The 27,535-nt window shown below is 39.2% G+C and overlaps 2 protein-coding genes across 4 annotated transcripts in view; one reads left to right on the top strand and one right to left on the bottom strand.

The window, feature by feature from the left end:
- Positions 1 to 21,110, top strand: part of ITGB3BP (integrin subunit beta 3 binding protein) — a 41,207-nt gene extending 20,097 nt beyond the window's left edge. For 2 of the 3 annotated variants that reach the window (XM_083359914.1, XM_083359913.1), the window contains 5 exons: positions 1,601 to 1,679; positions 3,380 to 3,473; positions 4,628 to 4,687; positions 17,008 to 17,061; positions 20,521 to 21,110. In XM_083359914.1, the coding sequence (XP_083216040.1) occupies positions 1,601 to 1,679; positions 3,380 to 3,473; positions 4,628 to 4,687; positions 17,008 to 17,060 (286 nt within the window). In that variant the 3' untranslated portion in view covers position 17,061; positions 20,521 to 21,110. The remainder of the gene's footprint in view (positions 1 to 1,600; positions 1,680 to 3,379; positions 3,474 to 4,627; positions 4,688 to 17,007; positions 17,062 to 20,520) is intronic. The other variant, XM_083359915.1, reaches the window with a different exon arrangement.
- Positions 21,111 to 26,345: 5,235 nt separating this feature from the next.
- Positions 26,346 to 27,535, bottom strand: part of ALG6 (ALG6 alpha-1,3-glucosyltransferase) — a 31,811-nt gene continuing 30,621 nt past the window's right edge. The window contains exons 14-15 of the mRNA XM_083359917.1: positions 27,228 to 27,426; positions 26,346 to 26,702 (exon numbers count right to left, since the gene is read on the bottom strand). Of these exons, the coding sequence (XP_083216043.1) occupies positions 26,505 to 26,702; positions 27,228 to 27,426 (397 nt within the window). The 3' untranslated portion in view covers positions 26,346 to 26,504. The remainder of the gene's footprint in view (positions 26,703 to 27,227; positions 27,427 to 27,535) is intronic.

The following is a 27,535-nucleotide window of genomic DNA, read 5'->3' as shown; positions in this document are numbered from 1 at the left end:
TCTACTTCAGCCCCAGCACTGCCAACACCATGGCGGAGTGCTGCCTCAAGCTCCATGCTGCAGCTAGCCACCCAGCACCACTGCACAAAGCCACAGCTGCCCCGCCACCAAGTGTCTACTCTATCTTGTGTTTCACCAGCCCTACTGCACCTAGGTGACCTTTGCTGTTTTCTCTCTCCTGCTGCTGCTGAAGCACCTCTGGCCTGGCCCTATGCAAGGCGGCCACCGGCCGCCCCAGCCTTCTTTTTTCCCCAATAAGTGTAAGTAAGGTAAAAAGGTAAAGGTTCCCCCACACATGCATGCTAGTCATTTTCGACTCTAGGGGCCGGTGCTCATCTCCATTTCAAAGCTTGTCCGAGGATGTCTCTGTGGTCATGTGGCCGACATGACTAGACGCCAAAGGCGCACGGAACGCTGTTACCTTCCCACCGTAGTGGTCCCTATTTTTCTACTTGCATTTTTACGTGCTTTCGAACTGCTAGGTTGGCAGAAGCTGAGACGAATAACAGGCGCTCACTCTGTTACGCAGCACTCGGGATTCGACCCGCCAAACTGCTGACCTTCTGATCGACAAGCTCAGCGTTCTAACCCACTGAGCCACCGCGTCCCTATTATATATATGTACTGTTCTCCAAATTGCATGTGCCCTTCTCACGATTCTTTGAAAGGCCTCAACTTCAGCCCTTGTGCAGCTGGCACTACGAGCACCACTGAAGCAGCACTCGGGCAGAGGTGGGGACACTGGAAGCGCCCCTGAAGTCATGAGTTGTTTGTGTGAGTGAACCACCATGCCTGAATTTTGAGCATGTGACCTCGACGATACTGCAACAGCCATAACTTTGGGGACCAAGCATCAATACTATTCAAATGGTCTTTGAATAGTTTCAACAGTTATACAGGATTACCTGGATTGCCTAATCCTGCAAGAAATTGTTATTCCTTCCAGTGTTGTGGAACTGGATTTGGCAGTTCAATGCCATGCGATATGGTTGATGATGAGAGAGGTTAAGAGTTGTAGCTTAGCAACATCTGTGGAATCCTCAACTTTATCCTATAATATCAGTTTGATTGTTTCAGCTGTTCGGAGCAAGCAATTGCTACTTGAGCTTTTACTTAATATATTGGTACAGTGTAGTCCTTCTGTCAAGTATCGACCTTCTAACGGCCTTCAGAATAGAGCTGTGGTTTCCATTGTTCTTTTTCTCTGTTCTTATATCCACTGTTTACTTTCTCCTTGATCTTGAGCAACCATGAATTTGGAATGGGGCTTGGTTGGAATTCTTATGTACAGCACTAACACTGGGATATCTGGGTAAGATATACAGTAGATGCTAAATTAGTATACCGAAGCATGTTTGCAATTTTAATGCAGCCAGGAAGAAACCTGATGAACTAGAAATAGTTTTTTTCAGATGCATACCATAATGTAAATAGTTGCAACTTTATATGGCTGTTATTTTAACCTTAATTGGGGTAGGGAGGGGCTGTTTGCTTAAAAACACAATCTTACATGGAAGGTCTAGTTTTTCTTGTTTGTATTTTGCTTATTCTTGTTTCATACCGTTAATATTGTATCTGTCTTTTTTTTTTTTTTGCTTAGATTCTTGGTATTGCAGTCTGAAGTTGAACATTCCCTGGAAAGATTCCTGCAAATCCGAAAAAAACTAACCAATCTGAAGGTCTACCGTTATTCTTTTCCGCTTTATCAAATGAATTCAGTTCTCTTGATCTTTTTTTCTTTATTACAGTTGAGTCTTTATGTTCTTCCTTTTCACACTGTGAGTTGAGTTCAGTAGAAATACTAAACACTCCATAGATGCATAGGTGTGCTTGTGCCATCCCTTCAAGGTAGACCAGAGTAGGGAACCAAAGTCATGCATGCTAATGCTCAATTCCTTATAAGGTTTTAGTACCAGAATTTTATAAGTCTGAGTGTGTTCCCCACTCTCTCCCTTTGTCTTTGTGAGAACGGCTGCTGGAATTGGGTATCTCTAGTTTAACGAAGAGAAGGACGAGGGAGGACATGATAGCAGTGTTCCAATATCTCAGGGGCTTCCACAAACAAGAGGGAGTCAAGCTATTCCCCAAAGCACCTGAAAGCAGGACAAGAAGCAACGGATGGAAACTAGTCAAGGAGAGAAGCAACCTAGAACTAAGGAGAAACTTCCTGACAGTTAGAACAATTAACCAGTGGAACAACCTGCCTCCAGAAGCTGTGAATGCTCCAACACTGGAAGTTTTTAAGGAGAGACTGGACAGCCATTTGTCTAAAATGGTATAGGGTTTCCTGCCTGAGCAGGGGGTTGGACTAGATGACCTCCAAGGTCCCTTCCAACTACTTCTTCTTCTTCTTCTTCTTCTTCTTCTTCTTCTTCTTCTTCTTCTTCTTCTTCTTCTTCTTCTTATTATTATTATTATTATTATTATTATTATTATTATTATTATTATTATTATTATTATTATCTGAGATGTTTGCTCAGGCTACAGTTTTGCTCTGGATTTAGATTTCTTTTCTGACTATAATCTCGGTTATGGATCTTCCTCCTCTTACTTAAGGTTTTTCTTTTTGCCCATTAGTCTTTCTAGGGGGGTCTCTACATTCTCACAAATTCTTTGCTAGCAAGTTGCCCCTTTCTGCATTCACCTGCTACTTCCACAATCTGAGAGGTGCATGTGTGTAAGAGGATTCGGGGGTGGCTTTGCTCATACTTTTAATTTTGTTTAAAGTTAGTAATCATCAAAAAAAATGTGGGGGGTCACTGTAAGTGAATGTGCTAAAATGTAACTGAAATAATTCAATTAATTATAAGTAATAATAGTAAAAACATCTTTAAAATGTGTAAGTAACCCTGTTCTTTTGCAGTGCAACCTCTGATATCCTTTTTAAAAGTCTGATGCTTCCCTTAGCACCCCTCCCAAAAAAATGTTTGAATTTTGATATAGTATCTGAATATGAATTTGGATTGGGAGACATCTGAATTGAAATCACTGTTCAACCATTTCTGCATTTTCATTGGGCTATGTTGGTGCATGATATTAAGACAGAGTTATGGGGAACCCTTCATTTGATCTGATTTGCTCTAGGAGAGATGTTAAAATAATCCAAAGATTACCCCAACAGGCAAAAACTTCAATTCATATCCAAAATGGAATTCCTGATTTTCCAGTTTTCTAACTTATCAAATATAGTCAGGAAATTAACTTTCAGCTTCATTTGGCTGATCATATTGGACCTATTTCTAATACCACATACTAGTAACATGGTATACTTGTATAGTCATTATTAATTGAAAAGAGTGGAAGATTTAAGGAATGTTGTTTTTAGGTTAAAAACCTTAGCACTGATATTAACTTTTTCCAAAAAAACCCTGTTTTTCAGGCTTTAGAGGGCACCAGAGAGCTGGAAAATATTCTGGGCACTTCAAACAAGTCTGGTAACCTAAAAATTGAAGTGAGAAAATCCAGGAAACTGAGTAAGAAGAACTGTATCTCATTCCAGGTTTTTTTGACAGAATTTAAAGTTTACGTTTTGTAGGAGGGCTTGTAGTTGTTATGGAGCTATAATTGTAATATGTACCATTTTCCCTTCATTGGTTTATTTTTTTATAACTTCTGAAGGCTCTAAAGAAACTTTACATGGAACAAAACAATGACAAAAGATAAGTGACAACAATAGTTATTTAAGGCAACCCAGCTCAATCCTGTATTTATCTAGTTAAATATAGTATTAAATTTAGCGAGACTCACTCTCATGCAAATAGGACTATACCCTTAAATAAGTGTTCTGTTGCGGAAGTTAAAAATTAGCCTACTGTTTAATTCTTCACAGATGAAACGACCCGGGTTTGGCATCCTAACTGTATTTCTCAACTTGCTAACCCATTCATATATAAGACCCAGGGTCAAGGTTCATTATCTGAGCTTGTGGGTTGGTTTCTGAACGTTTTGTTACCTGGCTAGGTAACGTCTTCAGTGGAGCTTAGGGGATGTCAGTGTCTGTGTTCTTCTGTTTATAAGGGCTTCAGGTGTGAGTGTGTCAAGTGAGGGTCACTTGATTGAAGCACTTAAAAAACAGAAGAACACTGACATCCCCTAAACTCCACTGAAGGTGTCCATATGTTAAATTAAGGTACGTTATTGGCATTTATGTAAAATGTACTAAGATTCTATTTGCTGCTCTTCTTTATGGGGATAATATAGAAGTGATATAAGGTCTAAGGGTGATTTCCCTTCTCTTTTCCTTAAGTAAGATGAGAAAACTGGAAAAAAAACCCTACAAACTGTGATAAAATATAATTTGGACAAAAGTTGCAATAGTGAAAAATAACAAAACATACAGACTGGATTATTAGGGTCTATTAAGCATAAAATCTCTGAGACCTTGGTTAGTATTTAAAATTTGATTTTTATGCCTATAGCTGGTCATGTAAATAAAATGGCTTGGTTTCCTGTCTACCTAGAACCCTCTGTTATCATTCTATGAGAAATGTCATTCCATGAAGAAATCTGCATCTAATTCAACGTTTTTTATGTAATGATTCCATTGGATGTTACATAACCACCGTTTTGTACATCAGAATCACACAAGTAGTGTTCTCGTGACATCTAAATATTGTTTCTTCTTCAGTTGAGCAAGTCAGAAAGAGAAATCTGCGAAAACTGGGTGCTGTTGGATTTTCTACTCAAGGTGATGTTTTTCCCCCCTTAATATTGTATAACATTTGCTTTGCTGGCTAACTTAATAGGGAATACCATTTCTCGACACGCTGTTTCACAAGGCACCATCCCACCCACCCCTTTGCAGTATAATATAACTTTCTTCTCTTCCCCAAGCACTTAAGCAGATATATAAAAACACATTGTCACATTTTAGGGTCTAACCCAGACATGTCAAACTCGTGATGTCACGTGACATTGCGCAACGTATCAGGAGAGTTTTGCCATTGCCGGCAATAGGGTGGGCGCAGCTTCCAGATGACACATCCAGCTCATGGGCTGGAAGTTTGACACCCCTGGTCTAACCCAAGGGCAACTTTAAGAACTGTGGAATTCAACTCCCAGAATTTCCCCAGGCAGCCATGTCTATAGATCTTAATGTTGCCAAGGTTGGAGACTCCTAGTGTAACCAAAGTGATATGGTCTAAGGAGCTGTGTTTGGTATTAGTTATTTTGCAGTTTATCAAATGCTAAGAAACTACATATCTTGGACAGATGTTTCATTTTTTAAACTTCAAATGTGATGTTGAATATGCTTATTTATATACCTTCCCCCTCTGGCTGATGAGGTGAAGGAAAATCTACAGCTCCTTGTGATATTGATGTCCTTTCTTAGGGATTGAGAACCACAGAAGCAGAAGTAGCAAACCCAGTTTTCTCCAAGCAGGTGCCTGGGCACCCCAGGAGAAAGACACATACTGCTGGTGAACTGCAAAAACCTCCTTCCCATTTTTTTCACTTTATTAACAAGCTTCCCCAATTGGCACTCTCCCTCAACTCCCAGCAATAAGTGGTATGGAGTGGTGAAGGTAAAGTCCAACACAGTTGAAGAGATCACATGAAGGAAATTGTATTTGTAACAGGGATGATTGGCTGGTGCAAAAGCAACTACTGTAGGGTATCACAAACTGAACCAATTGGTGGAATATTTATTTCATATCCGCAAATTCATTGGAAGCCCTGAGTAGGAACTCTTTAGAACACGGTTGTCCAATCTTTTGGTTTGCCTGCGCCACATAGAGTGAAGAAGAGGAATGGTCTTGGGCGCACATAAAATATAGTTAATGTACTGTATATACTTGAGTATAAGCCGACTCGAGTATAAGCCGAGACCCCCTAATTTTACCCCAAAAAACTGGAAAAAGTTATTGACTCGAGTATAAGCCGAGTATAAGTATAAGCTTGGCCCCTTCTTAGCCACATATCTATATTCTGTGCCACGACGAGCCGCTCGTTGACTCTGGCAGCATCCCGGAGCTGGCTCCGCCGCGGTTCGCAGGGTCCGCTCATCAGGCTGCCAGGCTTCCTGGCAGCACATCCCGCAGGGAAGGTCTGATAGGGAGGCGGCAGTCAAGCGTTGTTTCCCTCCTCGTGCGTGTGTGTGTGAGAGAGAGAGAGAGACCTGCGGGAACGGCTGGTAGAGGTGGCGGCAGTCCGGCGTTTCCACCCCTTATGCATGCGTGCGTGTGTCAGACCCGCGGGAATGGCTGGTAAGGAAGCGGTGGCGTCCCCCCCTCCTGTGTGTCGGGCCCACGGGGCTTGACACACAGAGAAACGCAAATGCCGGACTGCCGCCACCTTTACTAGCCATTCCTGCGGGTCTCACACACACACACACACACACACACACACTCACACGCACGAGGGGGAGAAACAACGCTGGACTGCCGCCACCTCTACCAGCTCTGCAAGCCTCTGCCGCCCCTTCTCTCCGCTGCCTGTTCCGAACGAAGGGGCGTCCCTTCGTTTGGGCCAGGCTGCTGAGAGAAGGGAGCGGCAGAGCCTTGCAGAGCTGCTCCCTTCGGCTCCTCTTTGTTCAGGCCAGGCAGCGGAGAGAAGGGGCAGCAAAGGCTTGCAGAGCTGGTAGAGGTGGCGGCAGTCCAGCGTTGTTTCTCCCCCTCGTGCATGTGTGTGTGTGTCAGACCCATGGGAATGGCTGGTAGGGAAGCGGCATTCCGGCATTCCCTCCCTTCCTGTGTGTCGGGCCCACGGGGCTTGACACACAGAGAAACGCAAATGCCGGACTGCCGCCACCTTTACTAGCCATTCCTGCGGGTCTGACACACACACACACACATGCACGAGGGGGAGAAACAACGCTGGACTGCCGCCACCTCTACCAGCCCTGCAAGCCTCTGCCGCCCCTTCGCTGCCTATTCCGAATGAAGGGGCGTCCCTTCGTTCGGGCCAGGCTGCTGAGAGAAGGGAGCGGCAGAGCCTTGCAGAGCTGCTCCCTTCGGCTCCTCTTTGTTCAGGCCAGGCAGCGGAGAGAAGGGGCAGCAAAGGTAGTGGTCCCTATTTTTCTACTTGCATTTTTACGTGCTTTCGAACTGCTAGGTTGGCAGAAGCTGGGACGAGTAACAGGCGCTCACTCTGCTATGCGGCACTCGGGATTCGACCCGCCAAACTGCCGACCTTCTGATTGACAAGCTCAGCGTCCTAACCCACTGAGCCACCACGTCCCTCCAGGTGCTTATAGCCCACCACCAGGGCTTTTTTTGTCATAGAACGCTTAGAACGGAGTTCCGGCACCTTTTTTGGATGGAACCTTGTAGGGTAGGCAAGGCGGGTTGTATGACATGTGTGAGTTCTGGCACCTTTTTCTTTTACAAAAAAAGCACTGCCCACCACTATTTTGAAACTGTTTTGCACTCCCTGGTGGCCCTTATGCAAATGTGCAGCTTACTTAGAAATCTGTCTTATGAAATTTATTTTCCTACCACAAACTTTTTCTTTGTAATGTTGAATACATGTAGAAGAACCAAACAGTATGTACGCCTTTGGGGAGTTGCTTGCTTTTTTTTTAAATGCTATCTTTATTTTATTTATTTTTTATTTTATTTTAATTCCATTTATATCCCGTCCTTCTCCGAAGACTCAGGGCGGCTTACAAGCTTAGCAGTAGCCTTCATTCTATGTATATGCCTGCTTATTAGGGCTTTCACACACACCCCAAGCGGCATTATTACAAAGTCAGCTTAATTGGCCCCAACAATCTGGGTCCTCATTTTACCTACCTCGGAAGGATGGAAGGCTGAGTCAACCTGGAAGGACTTATACAACCATGTTGTATAACTTATACAACTTATACAACCATGTTTGTGTTTCCCATTTTGAAAGAGTGGGACAAAATGCAAGATAATGTGATTCTGTGATCGTGACCAGGAAGATGTGAGAGCAGGAGTGTCCAGCATGGCCGGTTGGGGAATTCTGGGAATTCTGGTCCACAAGTCTTAAAGTTGCCACGGTTGGACTCCCCTGCTTTAGGGGCTCCATGTGATCTTAGAGCACTTTAGTTGCTATCCTTTATGGTAAGGCAGTGGTGCAGTTTTCTGCAGCAGCAGTGATATGGCCATTTTTTCATGAGGAGCACTTTGCACAAACCCCATTCTCTCTATTAGTTCATAGCTGGTGGAATCCTTGGTCTTTAATACAGATTAAGCCCCACTTAGTACTTAACTCCCTTTAAGGAAACACATGCTGCTATTTTGCCCCCCCCCTCCCCCAGGCATCTTTAATTCACTGATCTTAATAAAAGCTACCTTTTTTCCCCCAGTGCTCTTTGGGAAGCTTACAACAAATAGGAGCCAGAACATAACAATGTTTTTAGTGTTCTTGACGCCATGCAAGCAGCATATTTAAGGAGATTACAGTCTGTGGATGCCTGGATTTACACACACACATACACACTTCTGTATCTTTTCTGTCGTACCCACATCACCATTTCTTACCTTCAAATCTTTCCATGTACAGTACAACCTTGGTGCCACCCAAGGCTTTAATAATGATAATATTTCTCTAATGTCTATTACTGGGGGGGGGACTTGAGAGCACTCAACATTTATGAATACAGCCTTGCCACATTGCAGAGACAAATGAACTCTATTTTACAAAGTCCAATCTGAGCAAGGCACTTAAAAAGATGAGATGCTTAGCTGACCCACCTGAAGGTTTAAGCATATCTTATTTAAAAATAAGCACCTTATAGTTCTGTTTCATGTTATGCACTTCAGTGGCTTAAAATCAGGAGGTTATGAGCTGGTGAGATAAAATGATCTGTTTCTATGGTCTTAAGGAGTATTTCTGATCAGATTTTCACAGAGATTCTTCTTAAAGTTATCCAAGTTTGAGAGATGGAGGAAAAAGGAAATCCACCTTGAAAACGTAAATATATCATGTGTTACACTGATTCATGGAAAGATTATTTAGACCAAATCCAATTCCTTGTTAGTGCAGACTCAAAATTAAAGCACCCGTCAGATGACTGTAAGGTTTTGCTCTTAAGAAGATTTTTTTGAACATTCAATTAGGATATGACTTCTTTCATATTAAAACCACAATTCCATATCCTATACATCGAAACACTCTTTGTCTTTTGCTCTATGTCATCTTTTTATATATGGAAAATGTATTTATTTGATTTATCCTGCCTTCATTTTTTTTGGGTCAGTTCAAGACAATGCTCGTACTTAGTTCTCCCACTTCCAATTTTCCCCACAAATACAACCCTGTCACGTTGGTTGGGCTGAAACAGGGACTGGCCGGCTTTCATATCTAGGCGAGATCGAGAAGTAGCATCTTAGCCACCACAACAAACTGGCTCTCTGTCATGAAATGCAGTACCCAAGGACACTATACTCTCATCCTGATCCCTCCTGTGGTCATCTAGGAATGTGGCCAATGCCATCTCAGTTCCATAGTGAAACTCAACTGGAAGGGGATTGCATGATCCGCTTTGTCCAGGGTCCTGTGGAACTTTCCTTAAAAAGACAAGGCAAGACTTATGCCAGGACCCGAATGTGTGTTTTCTTTCACAAAGTTTGGTTAAAGGCTAGGAAGATAAGTAGTTTGTCTATCCTCACAGGCAAAGAGTGAACTGAGAAGAGAGCTAGTTCCCAATCTTGTGTCTTAAAACTCAAGGCAATACTTCTTTTTTCCTGAGCTTGAAGTCATTTCGCATTTCTATTGATATCTGAAATCTCCGTAGCTCAGCAGTGTGTTCTTGGTGCCAGACAGGCATCCACACATCTTGATCAAATAGATTAGTTTTCCCTTGTGGTTATGATTTAGTTTTTAAAAGAAACAGAATAAAGGACATTTCAGCAATGAAGACTTAGCTTGCTGGGTGTCAGATGTGTTGAGTGGAGTTTTCTCATTCTTTATTGTTAACATGTACTGAACGTATAGCATTCTAGCCTTGTTTCTCCCCCCCAAATCTTACTACGTTCTTTTATACATGCTTTGTGTCTGTATATAGAAATCTTTAGGATGGACTTTTCAGTTCTTAATCAAACATTATATTTAGTAAATGGTGTTGCTGTTTAAAATTTACTTTAATGATAGGACTACCACAGTAGCAATGAAATGTAGTTTATTAGAGAGTCCAGCTATGTAAAGCGGGAATGAGCATGGCCCAAAGATTGAACACAGCCTCCGGTTGATATATGTGGCTTGCTGAAAATCTCATAACTCTTTGTGGTTCCAGGCAAGCCACTAATGCATGGCTGGTTGGGGAATTCTGGGAGTTCTTCTTCATGCTGCCAAGGCTGAAAAATACTGCACTAATCAATTGATTGCAAAACCTGGAGCCCCATTGGTAAAAGCCAATAATGGTTTAGCTTGGATTTTCTTTCTCTGCTTTTGCTACTTGTCTTCTTTTTTTAAAAAAAATCTGCTTTTTGCTATATCTCTGCCACTAGTTGATTTGCTGGGAGCAATGGGAAGCCACGAGGACTCCCATTTATTCATAGCAGACAAGACTAAGAATCCTTTCCCTTTGCTAGCTTTTGTGTAAGGGGGTTCGTCTTCTGCAGTGTGCAAAAGCAGTTCCTAAGGTGTGACCAAGAAGATGCTGGGGACTTCAGGGCCCAAAGGTTGCTCATCTGTAGAGGATGACCAAGCTGAGCCAGAGGGCAGAGTCAAACACGTCACAAGTTTGAGTTTTGCTATGCTCCCACAAGAGACTAGGTCCAGCCCCCCCTCCTCCCCGTGAATTCCGTTGACACTTATCTACCGCCAATTTCCCCTGTATATCAGATTCTTGTGCATAGATAGCATGAAATAAACTAGTACTGCTTTTAACTCCATCCCAGCTCCTGACGTCTTCAGCCTGACATCATTCCTCATATAAATTTTACATCTACACCCAAGGTGAGAACTGTTCCCACCCTTTTCACTTTCTGGAAGGGTATTAAAACTTGGCTTTGCTGGTTGGCCTGGGCCTTGAATGGGGCACTCACCTCTGGAGGTGGTTGATGGGATAAGAAGATCTCATCCCCGTGTCATGTATTTCCTTGGTTCCAGTTTTGATATCGTTTTTAAAATTTTAATTGTTTTTAAAATCCATCTTTTTATTTTTTTTTGTAAGCCACCCAGGGCTGCCTTATCAGGGAGCTAGACAGCCTATAAATTTAATAAATAATAAATATATATGTAGTGAGACGTGTTACTATCTTTGTTTGATATGGAATAGAATGACGCAAGGGCAATTAGTTAAATCTGACTTAAGAGTTACTGTCGAAACTTCTCTTGGCCGTGGTCATTTTAGCCACCTGTACCTGTTGGATCACAGGCCTAGCTACTACTGTGTCAGTTTAACCTGGATCACTTTATTTTGTAACGTTTACTTTCATTATTATTGGTGTTCTCTTAATTTTCCTTTTTCTGATTGTGCTTCTGTTTTTTCAGTATTTCCTTAATATTTATCGTAAGTTTGAAGCTTTACTCAGAAATATGTCCCTTTTCACTAAACAAAGAACGTAATACAAAAGCTTTCCTTATTTTATAATTATAGCTAGACTTCAAACCACAGCTGGAAAACTAGGTCAAACTGTGGTTTCAACCTATGAATTCCTTAGGTCAGGAGTGTTAGAAAGAGAAACTATACAAGCTTGGAGGATAGTGCTATGTCCTTTTTCTTCTCTTTTCTCTCTTGTTCGGGTGGGGAAATCAAGCAAACATTTACTAATGTATAGCATAGCTATGAGGAAAGTAAATCTATTGTATCATCTATGGCTAACACTGAAATTTTTATGTTTTCAGAGAAATCTGAAGATCCAGTGACGACACAAGCAGATCAAAGTTGCTAGTTGAGATCAAGAATGTTAACATGATGGAAACCTTCTGGTCTTGAAATCAGACGTTATTTTAAAAAACTGGCCATTAGCTAATGAAAAGAACTAAAAAATTAAGCAGGATTGGATTCTTGGCCCATCTAGTCCAGCAGGCTGTTCTCACAGTGGCCAGCCAACTGCACCAAGAAACCCACTAGTCTTCCATGGCCTTTATGACACACTTCATTTAGGACAGGGGTTTCAAACTGGCAGCCTGCGGGCCAGATGTGTCATGTGCAGGCTCCGCAAAGGCAAAAAAACCACATCACGATACATCACATGATGTGATCGAGTTTAACACGCATGATCTAGGCCAGGGGTAGGCAACCTTGGCTCTTTTATGACTCGTGGACTTCAACTCCCAGAATTCTGGCAGTTGAAGTCCATGAGTCATAAAAGAGCCAAGGTTGCCTACCCCTGATCTAGGCCAATAGCCATTGGTCCAACCTTTTTGTGAAGCCAGTCAGGCTGTTATCCAGCACAACATCTCATGATAGTAAATTCCAAGCTTATTTATCAATATCATAGTCTCCTGAGAACCTCCTTTCAATGTAGTAGTCAATTAACACAAACACAGAACAAAGCATTGATTGTTTAAGTGTTCAAGAACAGCGATTGAAGAGATGTTGAACTGAGAAGATTTCTTCCATTTTGAATGCTAAAGGCATATTTAACACTCCTTCCCGCCCCTCAAAAGCACATAGAATTTAGCATGGTGTATGAAATTGGTTGTGGAACACAATTTTTTTTTTTAGATTTGAACAACATTGGTTTTATCTGCTGCAATGGTATATATTTTGTTGTCCTGATAAGAATGGCTGTGTCAAAAATAACAGCAAGGAGGGAAGGGCAACTGAAGAAGGAACATAGTGTTTTATTTTGCTTTTTTTACTTTTGGATGTTGTTTTCTATAATTATTTTTTAATTAGTTACGCTAAGGACATAAAACTTATGACTGTTCTTTGGCTTGGTACTGATAGAATGTCACGTTATCATCACATGGTGAGGCATGAAATTTATTTACTTTACATAAACAACCTCTACTTAAAACAACTTAATTCAGAGCATTCCTTCATCAATGGACAGCATTATGTAGATCTTAGTATATCATTTTCGCAGCATAAAAAAGCACCATTGTTTGCCCATGACTAGCATTTACAGTAAACAAAATGTTTTTTGAAGACAGTGTAAGCAAACTTGAGAGCAGCTGCCAGGAGATGAAATCGAGTTGCGTTGCTGCTGTCTAAAGCATGCCATGTCTATGTGTAGGATGGGTGCCGCATGTTTCCAAAGGGAATTTGTGTTTCGGCATTTGGAGGAGCAAATCCAAACACAATTAACCTTTATCCTGCTGAGTCCCGGATAGTACTTGATCACTTGGGAGAGGCTTGTGTCTTGTGCCAGATAGAAAAAGTGGTGCTTATCCACTGGGCAAATTCCCAATTGATTAGAAAACAGAAGGATCTGTTACAAATGGGTTTGCCATCTCCAAGACAAAGCAATGGAGTTTTGCAGTCTTTTTCTTTTTCTTTTTTTTTTGTAAAGCTGCCTTCCGAGTTTTCCAGTATTATTGTATTGCATTTAGTCTGCTTTGGATAATCCATCGAATCTAGCTTTCTGTTGTGAAAAAAATCAAGCAATGTAAAGCTAGCAGGCTTTGCTTGCTCCCCCAGTCAGTTTGCCATTTGCCACAATTGTATATTGCCTCGGTTGCAGCTGTTGATCCCAAAAAGGTAGAATGGAATCTTTGGACAGGTAAAAGGCAAATGGTGTCTAGACCTGATATTTAGAGCAAGATAAACCACAAAGACAATTGTTTGTCAACCTTGGAAGCTTTAAGGTAGGTGGACGTCAACTCCTAGAATTCCCCAGTCAGTGTTCTTGTCTTAAAAGTTGCTAATAGTGAAAAGCATTGCTTTAGACATGACATTTTCACATGAGAAGATAAAAAGTGTCATATACCAAGGTAGACCATTAATCCCTTTTGTTCAGAGTTACCTACATCAGTTGGTCATGTTCTCCCACTCAAATGCTCATGTGGCCTAAATCTGCTTGACTTCCCAATCTAACCAAGGTTGGCCAAGTCCTACATCATCTGAAAGTGTAGACCACAGACTTGCTGGTCATAGCAGTTTCCTTATACATTATTATCTTCTCCATTAAAAAAGGTATATTCTGAAATTGCTCTGTAAGGGATTCAAAGTATCATTGGCTGGAGATAATGGGCATTATAGTCCCACACACCTGAATCATGGAAAACTGGATCATAGTAAATCGTTTTGTAACTTAGTAGTGCATTTTATAAATTTAGTCAGTATAATAGGCTTTTTAAAATGTTATTTAATAACCTTTCTGCATTTCTTTCTATTAAAGTTTTTTTCAACTTGCAAATCAAACCTGCTTACCTATAAGATAGGATTTGTTGTGGTATTTGTTACAATATTTTTCTTAATTTTTTTTACAATTTTAATACATTCCTAGAGTCAATCCCATACAAGTAGTGTTGTTAGTTGCGAAGTCGTGTCCGACCCATCGTGACCCTATGGACAACGTTCCTCCAGGCCTTCCTGTCCTCTACCATCTTCTGGAGTCCATTTAAGCTCACGCCTACTGCTTCAGTGACTCCATCCAGCCACCTCATTCTCTGTCGTCCCCTTCTTCACTTGCCCCTCAACCTTTCCCAGCATTAGGCTCTTCTCCAGTGAGTCCTTCCTTCTCATTAAGTGGCCAAAGTATTTGAGTTTCAACTTGGCATGCTTTAGAAGGATCTGGCCTTCTAAGGAGCAGTCTGGATTGATCTCCTCTAGAGATCAATCCGGTTTGATCTTGCAGTCCAAGGGACTCGCAGGAGTCTTCTTCAACAGGTTCCTATGGAGAAAAAATCTTTACAGCATCAGACTCTCCTTTCACCACCAGATACATCCACAGCTGAGCGTCCTTTTGGCTTTGGCCCAGTCGCTTCATGCTTTCATACCAGTGTAGTCAAAAGTAATCCCCAGTGTGTTCAATATGGCTGATGTTGTTATTTATTTCTGAGAAATAAATTCCAATAGCATGATGTAAGACTGAAACTGCATTGCAAACCCATGCATGCCTACTCAGAGGTAAACTCAAGAGTTCAATAGGAGAACAATACTGTGGTTTCACTTTCCTTTGAAGTCTGAACCACTCCTGAAATTATTTTGTAAGAACTAAGTTTGGGCTGTATTGATTTTGTGTGGCATTTTTTGCTTTAGGTGAGATTTTAATCTGTCTAGCAGAGAAATGCTACTTAGTGGGAAGAAAAATGGTTAGTCCTCCATTATTCTTTTGACTTCTGAATATTGTAGGATATAACACTTTTTTCACTGTATAAAATGTGGTCATTTTAATCTTTGGCCTAGCAGTAGTTAAGATTTCAGTTTTAAAATACCACATTTGAAGTATGTAGCATCATAGTTTACAGTAATGTTAGATATTTTGAAAGCAAATTGAATGTTTCCAGTGTGGATTAATGTTCTATACTTTTAAGATTAAATGTTACTTATCATGTTGGCCATGATACACATTTACAGAAAATATTTACCTGAATATCTTCAGTTATATTCAAAATCAACTATGCAAATGCACCCAGACATACACTAGTTTACCAAATTGCATTTTTTATAGGCAAACCTTTCAAGATTGCCTCATGAACTTGGATCCAATTGTTGTATGCTCTTATTTCTTATAGGGTTTTTTTTCAGCGAACCTTACAATAATATAGGAATATGAATATCAAGTGAAATGAAAACTTAAATTATAAAATGTTATCAGTACTGCATTCCTTCATGACTACAAACGCTCAAAAAGAATACCTGTTTCTTTTCTTTCAGACATGTAATGGTTATTTAAAATAAAACAGGGTGTGGGAAGGCACAACGGAGGCGATTAATAGCAATTACTTTTAAAGAGGTGTAAATAACTTGCTATCCAGACATTACAAATATCCAGGTGCTCTTTATGTGCTGATGACAACAAAATTGAAAAGAAAGATGGTAATAATTCTGACTGGTTTTCTCTGCAGAAGATATTGATTATTTGTGTGTGGTGAGAGATTTGGAAAATTCAATTAAAGGAGTTGTGCAAAGGTTTCATAAATTTTCCTTGTACAGCGTGTACACAGACAATGTTGCGTATTAAATCAATGCAGCACTTCACAATATATTTTCTTTGAAACATAAAAATAAATAACATTTAAACAGTTCTGCTTACTACAGAAACAAGTTTTATTTTCTGTGAAGCATTTAGTCATGTGCTATCACTGACTCATACACATTTGCCAGCTGTAACAAATTTTATAGACATTTTCTCCAGAGACGTAGTTCATGTACTATGAATTTTTAAATGAGCAAATGGTGAAGAGGAGATGTCAGCAATATAAAAATTGATCAGTTAAAAGATAAAAGCATAAGTAAAGAGATTTGTATGGTAGTCTTAATAGGTTTTATTAAATAAAAATACTATAAAAAGAACCATAATGAATAGTCTAAAGATTTTAACTGTGGTTGAGGGTTATGGAGAAAAATTATTCTGGCACATTTAAGAAAAGAGAGGTTTTATAACTGCAGTCAAGTGACTTTTTCCCCCCCTGTCTCTGCTTTCTTTATCCATTTTGGAGTTGCACATGGCTGAAAATGCTCAAACTTTGCATGCACTTGCAAAAATCAAAGCAAACATCCAGAATAAAGTTTTAGAGAGCTTGTGAACTCTTGTGATATGGATGAGATTACTGACTACCCAATAGTTACAAATCCCACTTGAAGTAGAAGGTCCCACGTTACCTCTATCTTCCTACTTGTGAGGGGGGGAAAGGGGGGGGAGGGAAAGTGCAAAAAAAAAGTTTTAACAAAAGAGGTCCTTTTCTCTGAAATAAAAAGCAGGACAAAATGACTAATGCAATGGGAATGGAATGGGAATAATATTGGATTTTGGGTTTTGGTTATTTTTGTTCAGTTTCATAATTATAAGATACCAATAATCCTATAAAAGTAAATATCCATTCTGGCCACTGCTGTTCAGCTGAAAAATCCTCAATCTTCACATTTATTTGAATTTAGTCATAGGTTGTACTCTGTTATAGCCCATTAATAAGTGAGAAGAACTGAAACATGAGTGTGTTAAAACACCACGTTAAGAGTGAGTTGTTCTTGTTTTGCAGAGAATCTCCAACCTGACGATAGCTTTGCATTCCTGAAATCTCTCATTGGCTAAGGTGAGGAGACATTAATGCTTCTAAAGTATAATATAGAAAATCATGTAACGGGAATTTTTGCAAGAATTATAGACCTCTGATAGCATTACATTTGTAATGTAATATTTAGGAAAAAATGTTTCAAAAGTGTTCACTTGGTTTAATTAGTCAATGGAAAAATAACTCAAATGTGATCATAATTATTTTCTCTGCAAATGGGTGATTCCCAAATGGCACCAATTTGTACTGTTGCATATATGATATATTCAAAAAAGCATTCTTTATCCCAATTGTATATTCACAGGTTGTAATTCCATCCTTGCATTATTCAGAGGGAATGTACAGTTTGGTGTTTGTTTTTAGAAATGCATTTCATTCATCCTTGATCAGACGGTCATATTTCAGAACATATTCCAGAATATATTTTAGTTTGCTTTTGTAATTTTGTAAAATCATGTTGTGCTAGACCAGTGCTAGTTAGAACAAATTTTCATGAAGTAATGTTCATCAAGTTAAATGTTGTTTATTCCTTATTAAGTCAAGATAAGGTTGTACTCATTTAAGTATATAGTATTTTCAAGACCATGGTCATCTTATCGTCAAACAAAATTTACATATAATACAGAATCAGTATTGTATCATCCCAGGCTGATTTATATTGGAATTTAAGATGGCAGCCCTGTGCTTCAGCATCACTGAAAAGTGGATGATTCTGAGTTGCCTAGTGGCCTACTCACCCTCTTATTCTATGAAATAAATGTTACTCCCTTGTTTGCTACTGTTGTATCATCAGAGCAAGTGGACTGCAGTTTGCACTGCAGCCCTGATGCTTGTAACACTTATATTAATAAATATAACTTTATTGAAGAGTACAGCAGTAAGAAAAACAACAAATAGTGCTGTCTTAGGTTGTTCAGCTAGGAAGAAAAATGCACTCTGAACGGCTTAAGGGATGAAAGAAGCATACATGTTTGGAGCTGAATCAGCAGAAGTTGAGCAACAAAACTTAGTGCAGTACAGAACAAAAAACAGGTTATTTGCTGCCAGTGAGAAAGCAATATAGTTTCTTCATCCTTGGCATTTTGAAACACAATCTGAAAACTCAACAGTACAGCACAAGAGCATGCACAAAGTGCATCCTAAACACTCAATAAGCTGAGAGAGATTTGGCAATCTTAATAATACCCGGAAGCCCAGCTTTAGTAGAATGCTAGATGCTACACAGAATAGGGGTGCACCCCAAAGCTCAACAAACAAACCAAGATAGCATTAGTAACTGTGCAAAGCATAGTAATGCATGTATGAACACACAAGCACACTTTTTGCATTATTTGCCTGCAAAATGCCGCAGAGCGCATAAGCAAGAATGTATGCTTATGAACAATGTAACTTGTTCATCCATATGTACTTTTGATGCAGAAAAGATTTTTTTTAAAAGACCAAAGTGTTTTCCCAAGATGTCCAGCACGCCTGCAGCAGTCTCATTCCATTTGGCCATGTACTTATCTGTTGCTTTCCTTCCAACTCTCTCCTCCTCTTATTCCATTCAGCATAAACCAGTAGTAGCAGGAATGACTGCTATACTAGCTACATGGGGAAAAGTTTGGAAAAAGAAACTTGCACATAAATGATAGTATAACAACCCACAACATGGCATTTAAAATGGCCAGAAAGTTTAAACATGAAAAAGCCAGCGTTGTTGTTGTTTTTTTAAATTTCACTCACCACAAATGTATTTTATTGAAAGTACTATTTGATGTCAGAGCATTTTACGTATTCCTAACATGAAGCGGAGGTATGACTTTCTCAGGTGAGTCAATGACCTGCTATGAATATAACCCAGATGAGTTAATGTCTAGGAGACAGCATTCCTCTGGGCTTTGAGAGGCAAGTGGCTGCTAGGGATCTACCAATGAAAAAGCAGCCAGCCCTCAGTCCCACCACAGATCCATAGAGGCAATATTGTCTCAGGAAGCATGGATTAACTCTGCTACTAAGTCATGGAGTGTCACTACGTAACCTGTTACAGAGAATAGTCTTGCTTAGGATGCTGGTACAGAGAAACAGTTGCTGGGATCTAGTTAGATATGAGCACTGATTGCCAAAAAGTGAGTATCTTCTCATCTTGCTCAGGTAGTGCAGAGTAGAGTGTTCAGTGTTACTATTTAAGCCAACAGATGAAATCTCTCTTCTCGTTAATGCTCAGCTTTCCTCGTGCACCGAGCATGAGAATAGTAGATGTGAGTTCACCAATAAGAATCCTAGATAAAGCAGGGTCCTGGTGGAGTCAAGTGAAGCATCTGCTTAATGGCTTATGCATTCTCTTTTCCATCGGGGACGTCCCTGCAAACAGGAATGAACTCCCCAGAGGAAGATTGATTAACAGTTTGTTAATACGATTATATTTCCCGTTATTATCAGAAAATTCAAAAGGGTTCATAAACTTTTAAGTACCACTACCTAATAACAAAGGGACGCGGTGGCTCAGTGGGTTAGGACGCTGAGCTTGTCGATCAGAAGGTCGGCAGTTTGGCGGGTTGAATCCCGAGTGCCGCGTAGCAGAGTGAGCGCCTGTTACTCATCCCAGCTTCTGCCAACCTAGCAGTTCGAAAGCACATAAAAATGCAAGTAGAAAAATAGGGACCACTACGGTGGGAAGGTAACAGCGTTCCGTGCGCCTTTGGCATCCAGTCATGCCGGCCACATGACCACAGAGATGTCCTCGGACAAGCGCTGGCTCTTCGGCTTTGAAACGGAGATGAGCAGGGGCCCCTAGAGTCAGAAATGACTAGCACGCATGTGCGGGGGAACCTTTACCTTTTTTACCTAATAACAATAAAGGAGAATTCCAGTAGATTATGAGTTATTGACAGGCTGACAGTTGACTCTGGCCCCCAACAGCAGCAGCTGCAGTAGTAGTAGTAGTAGGAATGCATGTTCTCACTGTATCTCATAATCCTTGAGTTTTTATTAGCAGAGTGCATAATTAGAAAATAAAAAATAACCTCCATTTATTGTAAAAAGGGGAATTTCCTGAAGAGACATAAACTCATTTGTATTATTATAGTAATTTCCTAATACATGTTTCCGAATCCAAACCTTTGAACACTTAAGTGTTATTATTGGTTCTTGGTAGCTATAAGTTGTCTGTTACTACAGCAATTAAGAGTATTTATTTATTTGTGCAACATAGATCAAATAAACAGTATGAAAATAACAGTTTTACGTTAAACATCATCCTTTTTATTTTCTTGAAATATGAAGACATTTGGCTACGGTCCCATTTTAAATAAACTAAAACAGTAGTGAGCATTTCTATTGTAACAAATGTTTCCTTGCACATTAAGGAAAACAGGATATTTTATTTTCCAATGGTTTTTGTGTGTGCTTGTATGTTGTACCTTTTAATGGTAATTGGCAATGGTAAACTGTAACATTGGTGCTATTTCCTGTTATTTTAATCTTTTTTTTTAACCACAGGTTTTATCTTAAGAATATATCAAGCTTGGCTGCAAGATTCTACAACTGTCTGATCCTACTTAAAAGGTTAAAAAAAACCTTCCTGTAAATCTATCTCTCCAACAAATACCAGCTAAGGATTGCTCAGTGTACCAGGCAGGTGCACATCTAGATACAGTTTCTTGCATCTAATTTAAACCTTACAATCTGTACAACCAGTTAATCTCAATGTAAATAATACACTTGCCATAGCTTTTTATGCAAATATGTAATGGCACAAATTGTATTCCTTCTGTATAGTTTAAAAGCTAAGAAAACTTGCCCAGCGTTGGTAAAAATTCTTTAATGAGCTTTTCACTAAATTTTGAAAGAAGGCCTATTCTTAGAGATGGATGCTATTTCCCAGGCCTTCAAACAAACTGCAAATTTCACAGTAATTATATGCTCCATGCTGCCTCTGATGCCCTGCCAATTCTACCACAAACAATGGAGATGCCTTGCCAATTTACAGCACATTGTTTATCTTATCAGCACACACAAATTCAAGCAAATGTGCCATTTATCTTTGGATATAACCATTCATTTATTAATAAAGACAGATCCAAACACTGTATATGCAGTTACTGTTTTAGCAACATTGGTTTCCCAGTGAAGTTCAGTATTTTTTATTGCTAGTGAAACCATCTAATATCTCTTGTGTTATTGGAACTTAAACTACTTAATACATTAAAACTCAATCCTTAAAAGGTTAAGTATTTTTGTGAAATAGTATTTGCAAGCATAAAAATTAAACTAGTTCTAATATAAGGTAATCCTTGCTTAATGTCCACTTGTTCATTGACTATTTGAAATTACAGCACTGAACGAGGGGTACTTACCCATGGATCCTTGTAGTTGTGACCCTCACAGCATCCTCACGGTAGCTTTATGACCAGTCCTCAAATTTACAACCATTCCAGCATCTCTGTGATCATGTGATCAAGATCCAGGCACTGTGCAACTGGCTCACAATTATGATGCAGCATCCCACAATCATGTAATCACCAGCTGTGACCTTTGCTACCAGCATCTAACAATTAAAGTCAGCGGGGAAGCCAGAAGGTAGTTACAAATGGTGATCACATGACTGTGGGACATGACTACCTGGGATTCATCTAAACGATGACAACACTGGGACTACTGGAATTAATGCTGTCAGTCAGTGAAGTCATGACACCACCACCCATCTTATGACTGAATAACAAAATAACAGAGATGGAAGGGACCTTGGAGGTCTTCTAATCCAACCCCTTCTCGAGCAGGAGACCATGTGCCATTTCAGAGAAGTGGCTGTCCAGTCTTTTCTTAAAAACCTCCAGTGATGGAGCACCCACAACTTCTGAAGTCAAGCCGTTCCACGGATTAATTGTTATACTAATAATTATACTAATTACTGTTATACTAATTACTGTTGGTGAGGACTACCTATATATGCATGGGGACCCATAAATGATTTCACATTTCAGTTTGCATATTAGAGGCACATTTTTAAGACAGACTATTTTGAATGGAAGCAATGAAAGGTTTTGTTTGCTTTATGAAAATGTATACTTTTCCAAATTACTGATAGCTTGGTAGTTTACGAATAGCAAAGACTAGAAACTTGAAATTTACTTTCTAATTGCCTTTAGCCAGCACAGCTTTTATTATTTATTATTTCTTTCTCTTAAAAATGGAGATAGAAAATAGATGGCTTCGGAAAACTCATTACCAAGAAATTATCATAAAACAAAAGAGCAACACATCTAAGTCAAATACTTTGTGTACTTGTATAACTCAATAAAGGTATTTGGCAACCTAGAATGTGAATTAAGAATTCTCATCTTTTTTAAAAAACAACAACATAACATTTATCTGTATGACACTTAAATCTAGAAATAATTGGGGAGGAAAAAACACATCTCAGGATACCATACACAGTATGGAACACCTTATATCTGTCTCCCTAGAGCCATTGGGGCAAAGTCTCCAAGAGTAAGGAGGTTAATGAAATCAGAAGACTATTACAACAACCTTTAGGAAAGGGCCATCTATACTTACTGTTAAACTGTGTAAATAACAGAGGGCTTGCAGCAGTCTAACACTGGGTGCTAAAATTCAGGAGCATGAATGAATGCTTTACCATTGCATGGGCCTCCATAAGGATTAAGTAGCCTATATATTCAGTAGAAAGAGCAAGACTACATCATTTTTCCATACAGGTTTCATACCAACACTATTGGTAGCTATCAATCACAAAGAGAACAGGTCTGGAGATTACTGGAGCTTTAAATTTGCATTTGCTCTTTGTACATAAACCATTATATCTTATATAGTCCTTTTTTCTTGTTTTTCTTCATGTTTAGCTGTTCATGCATTTTGAAAAACCGCTCATGAGAAGGCACTATAGAAACAGCATTAAAAAAAGTAGAAAGTGCTTCTGTTTGTATAGAACTATTCTGTACCATATTGGCTTGGTTGGGAAAAGTCACCATGTGGTTTCAAAATGTATGAATTAGACTAGCTTAGTGTAGTGGGTCTGGTGCTGGACCAGGAGTGGAGAGGCCGAGCTGAAGGCCACTGAATGACCTTGGGCCAATCACACTCTCAGCTCAGCCCCTTTCACAAGATGGCTATTGGGGAAAAATGGGAGGGATGCCCTGTATGGGAAATTGTCTTCATGTGGGAAAGCAAGAGATAAATCTGATAAATTATAATAATGTTTGATTTTAATACAGTAAAACTTTTATTTGATAATTTTCCATTTATCAGTTCTTTTCATTTTGACATTTCAGTGTTAAAAAGTAGTTTTTTCCTAAAATGTATGTATGTTATATGAAAACAGACACCCACTGAAGGATAGGGTTGATCACAGTTTTAAAAGCAGGAAAAGGGAATTATTCATAAAAGGTAATTGCTAATCAAGCATATCAACATGTTTCCAAAGAGCTTAATGTATTACAGCAAGTTGTAAGTACAACTTGAGTACACAACACAGCTGGTTCTAAATTTCTTAATTACAAGTGGTCTTGCCAATTTTAATGGAATTTACTTCTCTACATGTTTCCAAAGGATTTCATCTATTAAAGCATCACAGTTACCAGTTTTAGACACTTTCCCCTTTTCAACAATAGCTGTGTAAGTGAACAATCATTTCATATTTCTATGTAAGGAATATCAGATATTTCTCCCTTACTGAAAGCCATCAGAAGGAGAAAGGAAACAATTCATATATTACTAAGATTTTTCTATGTTAATGAGCACTTACTCTTGACCTCTAATTACTGCATGGGAAAAAGGATAGCGTAGGGTAATAAAAACATCAGCCCAGTACAGGTTGCCCTTAACTTATGAGTGCCAGTTAGCAACTGTTCAAAGTTGTGATAGATCCTCCCAAATTACACCTAATATCAGATTCAATAGTACTATTTACCGTAATTGGTATGGTTTTTCCATATGTGTATTTCTAGCAGGTAGCTGAATCTAGAGAAAAAAATTATCAAAAATAGACCTATTGTGTCTGTATTTTAAAAGACTTTATCCAATATAAAAGTTTAAATATAAATCTGATAATATTTGGAATAGTCTTGAAATGCCAGTACTGGCTGAGGATGGTTATGGTACATCAATAAAAATCAGCATTGCATAAAAAGACTTGCCCACATACACAACAATCTCTCTTTCCTACCACTTCTGAATGAAACTAACCCTTTAGGAAGGAAAAGAACCACTGCAAATATACATTTACCATGACTGTACCTCAAACCAGCCCCAAATCAGTTATGTGATCACTTTTACTTGCCATTAATGCTAGGGATTCAGACTACATATGGTAGATGTCAAAGAGAACCCCATCCATTTCTTCAGAACTTGGAAGTTTACATTCATCCCAGAATCATCACTGAATGCCCTAGGGCAGGGGTAGGCAACCTCGGCTCTTTTATGACTCATGGACTTCAACTCCCAGAATTCCTGAGCCAGCGGAGTTGAAGTCCATGAGTCATAAAAGAGCCGAGGTTGCCTACCCCTGCCCTAGGGCAAGCTAACAAACAAGCTGACAAGCTAGGTAGCAAGCATGCATACATGCATACATACATACATACATACATACATACATACATACTCTAAATCTTGAGGAAAAAGGAAAGAGAAATAGAGAATAATATCCAAAGTCAATTGAACAGGGATCTTTGGCTAAGAAAGATTTACTGTACTTAGTTGCATCTCTATTGAGGATATTTATATATAACAGAAAAGCAAAACTCTTTTAAATCTTCTGTTACTCAGAATGGAAATCTGACTAATTAAAGAAATAATTTTTTTTGGTTAGGACCTTGTACTATAAAACTACCTTCAATTGTCAGCTTATGAAAAGGCAAGTCTCTTACAAGACAACATGCAAAACAACCTGATTATTTTGCAACGTGATTTGAGCTTTTCTCAGTGATCTGTTAATTAAGCATTTTAGTTTTAGTGCTGAAGTGAGGTTCTCTTTCTCTTGGCCTACTGAAGAATGAGGGCCTCTTAGTCCAGCACGTTGGTATATGGATGTTTTTCAACTTTCCAGTCAGAGGAGAAAGTGTGGCTGGCCCAAAATTGCACAACCAGCTTCCATGCCTATGAAAAGACTAAAACCCAGGTCTCCCTACTCCTAAATCAATTATCTGAATCCTAATGACCACAGTGACTCATATGCGTGTAGATCTCCAATACTATTAAGACTTACATGTTGATACGCTCTCTACATGGGGCTGCCCTTGAGGACCACTTGGAGGCTTCAGCTGGTGCAGAATGCGGCGGCGCGAGTTGTGATGGGGGTTTCCTGATACTCCCATGTAACACCTCTACTCCGCAACCTGCATTGGCTCCCGGTTGCCCTCAGGGTGAGATTCAAGGTGCTGGTGATGACCTATAAAGCCCTAAATGGCTTGGGTCCGGGTTATCTGAGGGAACACCTGCTGCCGGCATCAAGTTCCCTTCGTCCAGTGCGCTCCCACAGGGAGGGTCTTCTCAGGGTGCCACCGGTAAGAGGTTGCCGGCGGACGACACCCAGGGATAGGGCCTTCTCAGTGGGGGCGCCTGCCCTTTGGAACCAGCTGCCAGTGGAGCTGAGGAATGCCCCCGACCTCCGTTCATTCCGCCGGGACCTGAAGACCTGGCTCTTCGAGCTCTCTGGCCCAGGCTGATAATTAATCTTAATTTTAACTGGGGTTTTATTTATGCAGGGACAAATATAATTTTTTTTAAATTTGTTTTTAACTTTTGTATCTTGGTTTTTTAATCACCCTGTAAACCGCCCTGAGTCCTTCGGGAAAGGGCGGTATATAAATGTAATAAAATAAAATAAATAAATAAATAAAATATACATGGAAAGTATTAACCACAGCTACAGTATACATTGTGATTCCTGTTATGGCCTTCAGATATTATTGAGGTTAATACTGAAATTAAGACTGTCAGGAAAGCACGAACGATGACACTGAATCATGACACTGGATCTTGATGATTTTAAGCTTATAGGATACTGAAATTTAGTATAAGGCAATTTATTATATGTAATCAAATACACTGTAAGAGATAGCACTTAGCAGCAATAGACATGAGTAATTGCTGTAACATACAATCAGTAACGTCAACATGTTTTATTTTGGGAAGTGCACTAAACCAATCATAACATTATTAAATTATTGGGGTATTATATCTGTTTAAAATAAACTTGCACAGATTTTTGAGATGCTTCTTATTTTCTGGATTTATTTTGAACTTACTATCAAACTTACTGTACAGAAAAGAGCAGGTAAGCACAAGCCTCTTATGAGCAGCACATATTGACGTGTAAATATTTTAATTTGGCTTTTCTTAGAAAATATATCAAATGACAAAAAGAATTTCATTCCATTATAGAACACTTCAAGACAAAGATCTATGGAAACATTAATGGCATGTCCCAAGTAAGAGCCATTAATTTTCCAAGTTGGCACTTAAAATTAATTAATTTTTTTCTGGTTTCGACCATCTTTTGATTCCCACATTGCAATGATGTTAAAATATAGTAAGAAAAAGAGAAAGTGTAAGCAGGATACAACAGAGACAGCTACTGGAAATAAATCTGGTAGATGCTTTGGAGGTTCCATCGTAGCGCTCAGTAGAGCCAGGATGCTCATCAGAGTTACTGAGATGAAGAACTGAATGTTGGGGTAGGAGAAGAGAAAAGAGGTGATGGTTACTACAGCTTTACAATACCCAGTAAGTGTTTTCATTAGGTGGTGGCATATACATTTAATAAATATTTCAATGAATTTACTGTCTCTGCAGCACATCATATTGACCAGTTGCCAGTTGATGCTAATCAAATAACATTAAATATACATTAAATAGTAGAAAAATAATCCTACTATTGCTAATGTATATAAAGTGCTCACAGCATTACCAACATGGTAACACACTGGAATGAAGGAGTTCATTTTATTAGTCAACTTGAAGGATTATGGTTATAAGATGCTAGATGCTGCTCAGAAGTAATGCAGAACGGATACGTGTTCTAGCAGTCGTTTGATAACAGTCTTACTGAATAAATGTAATTCAATAATTCAGCTGGGGAGTTTGGCAACTTAATATAGTGGTTTGTGCTTTGGTAAGAAAAATGCAAATCATGAATGTGGTCTTGGTAAAATTAGTACACATAATATGTATATGAAACAGTTACTTACTAAACTCTTCATGACTTTTGAAAATGTCTTAAACCAAGTAATGTATTTCCTTAGATAATTGGAAAGCTTTTTTAGCTGCAGATCTTCTTCAGATGTTTTTTCAAATATTGAAAAAGACGTTGTACACACCAGGAGGAAAGCCAACATTGTGACAGTGTAAGACAAAAAAAGGCCATCCTTTAATAGAAGGGGAAGCATGCTGTAAAGGGAAACATGAATTACTGTGAATTCTAGCAAGGTTATACAAGCCAAATAATTACTATGTAAAATAAATCTTAAAATGTCTTCTTAAAATAAGAAGAATTGTT

The sequence above is a fragment of the Vipera ursinii genome, assembly GCF_947247035.1.
Source record: "Vipera ursinii genome assembly, chromosome: 3".
Lineage (NCBI taxonomy): Eukaryota > Metazoa > Chordata > Lepidosauria > Squamata > Viperidae > Vipera > Vipera ursinii.
Note: the sequence above shows the minus strand (reverse complement) of the source record. Positions and strands in the feature narration are given on the sequence as shown.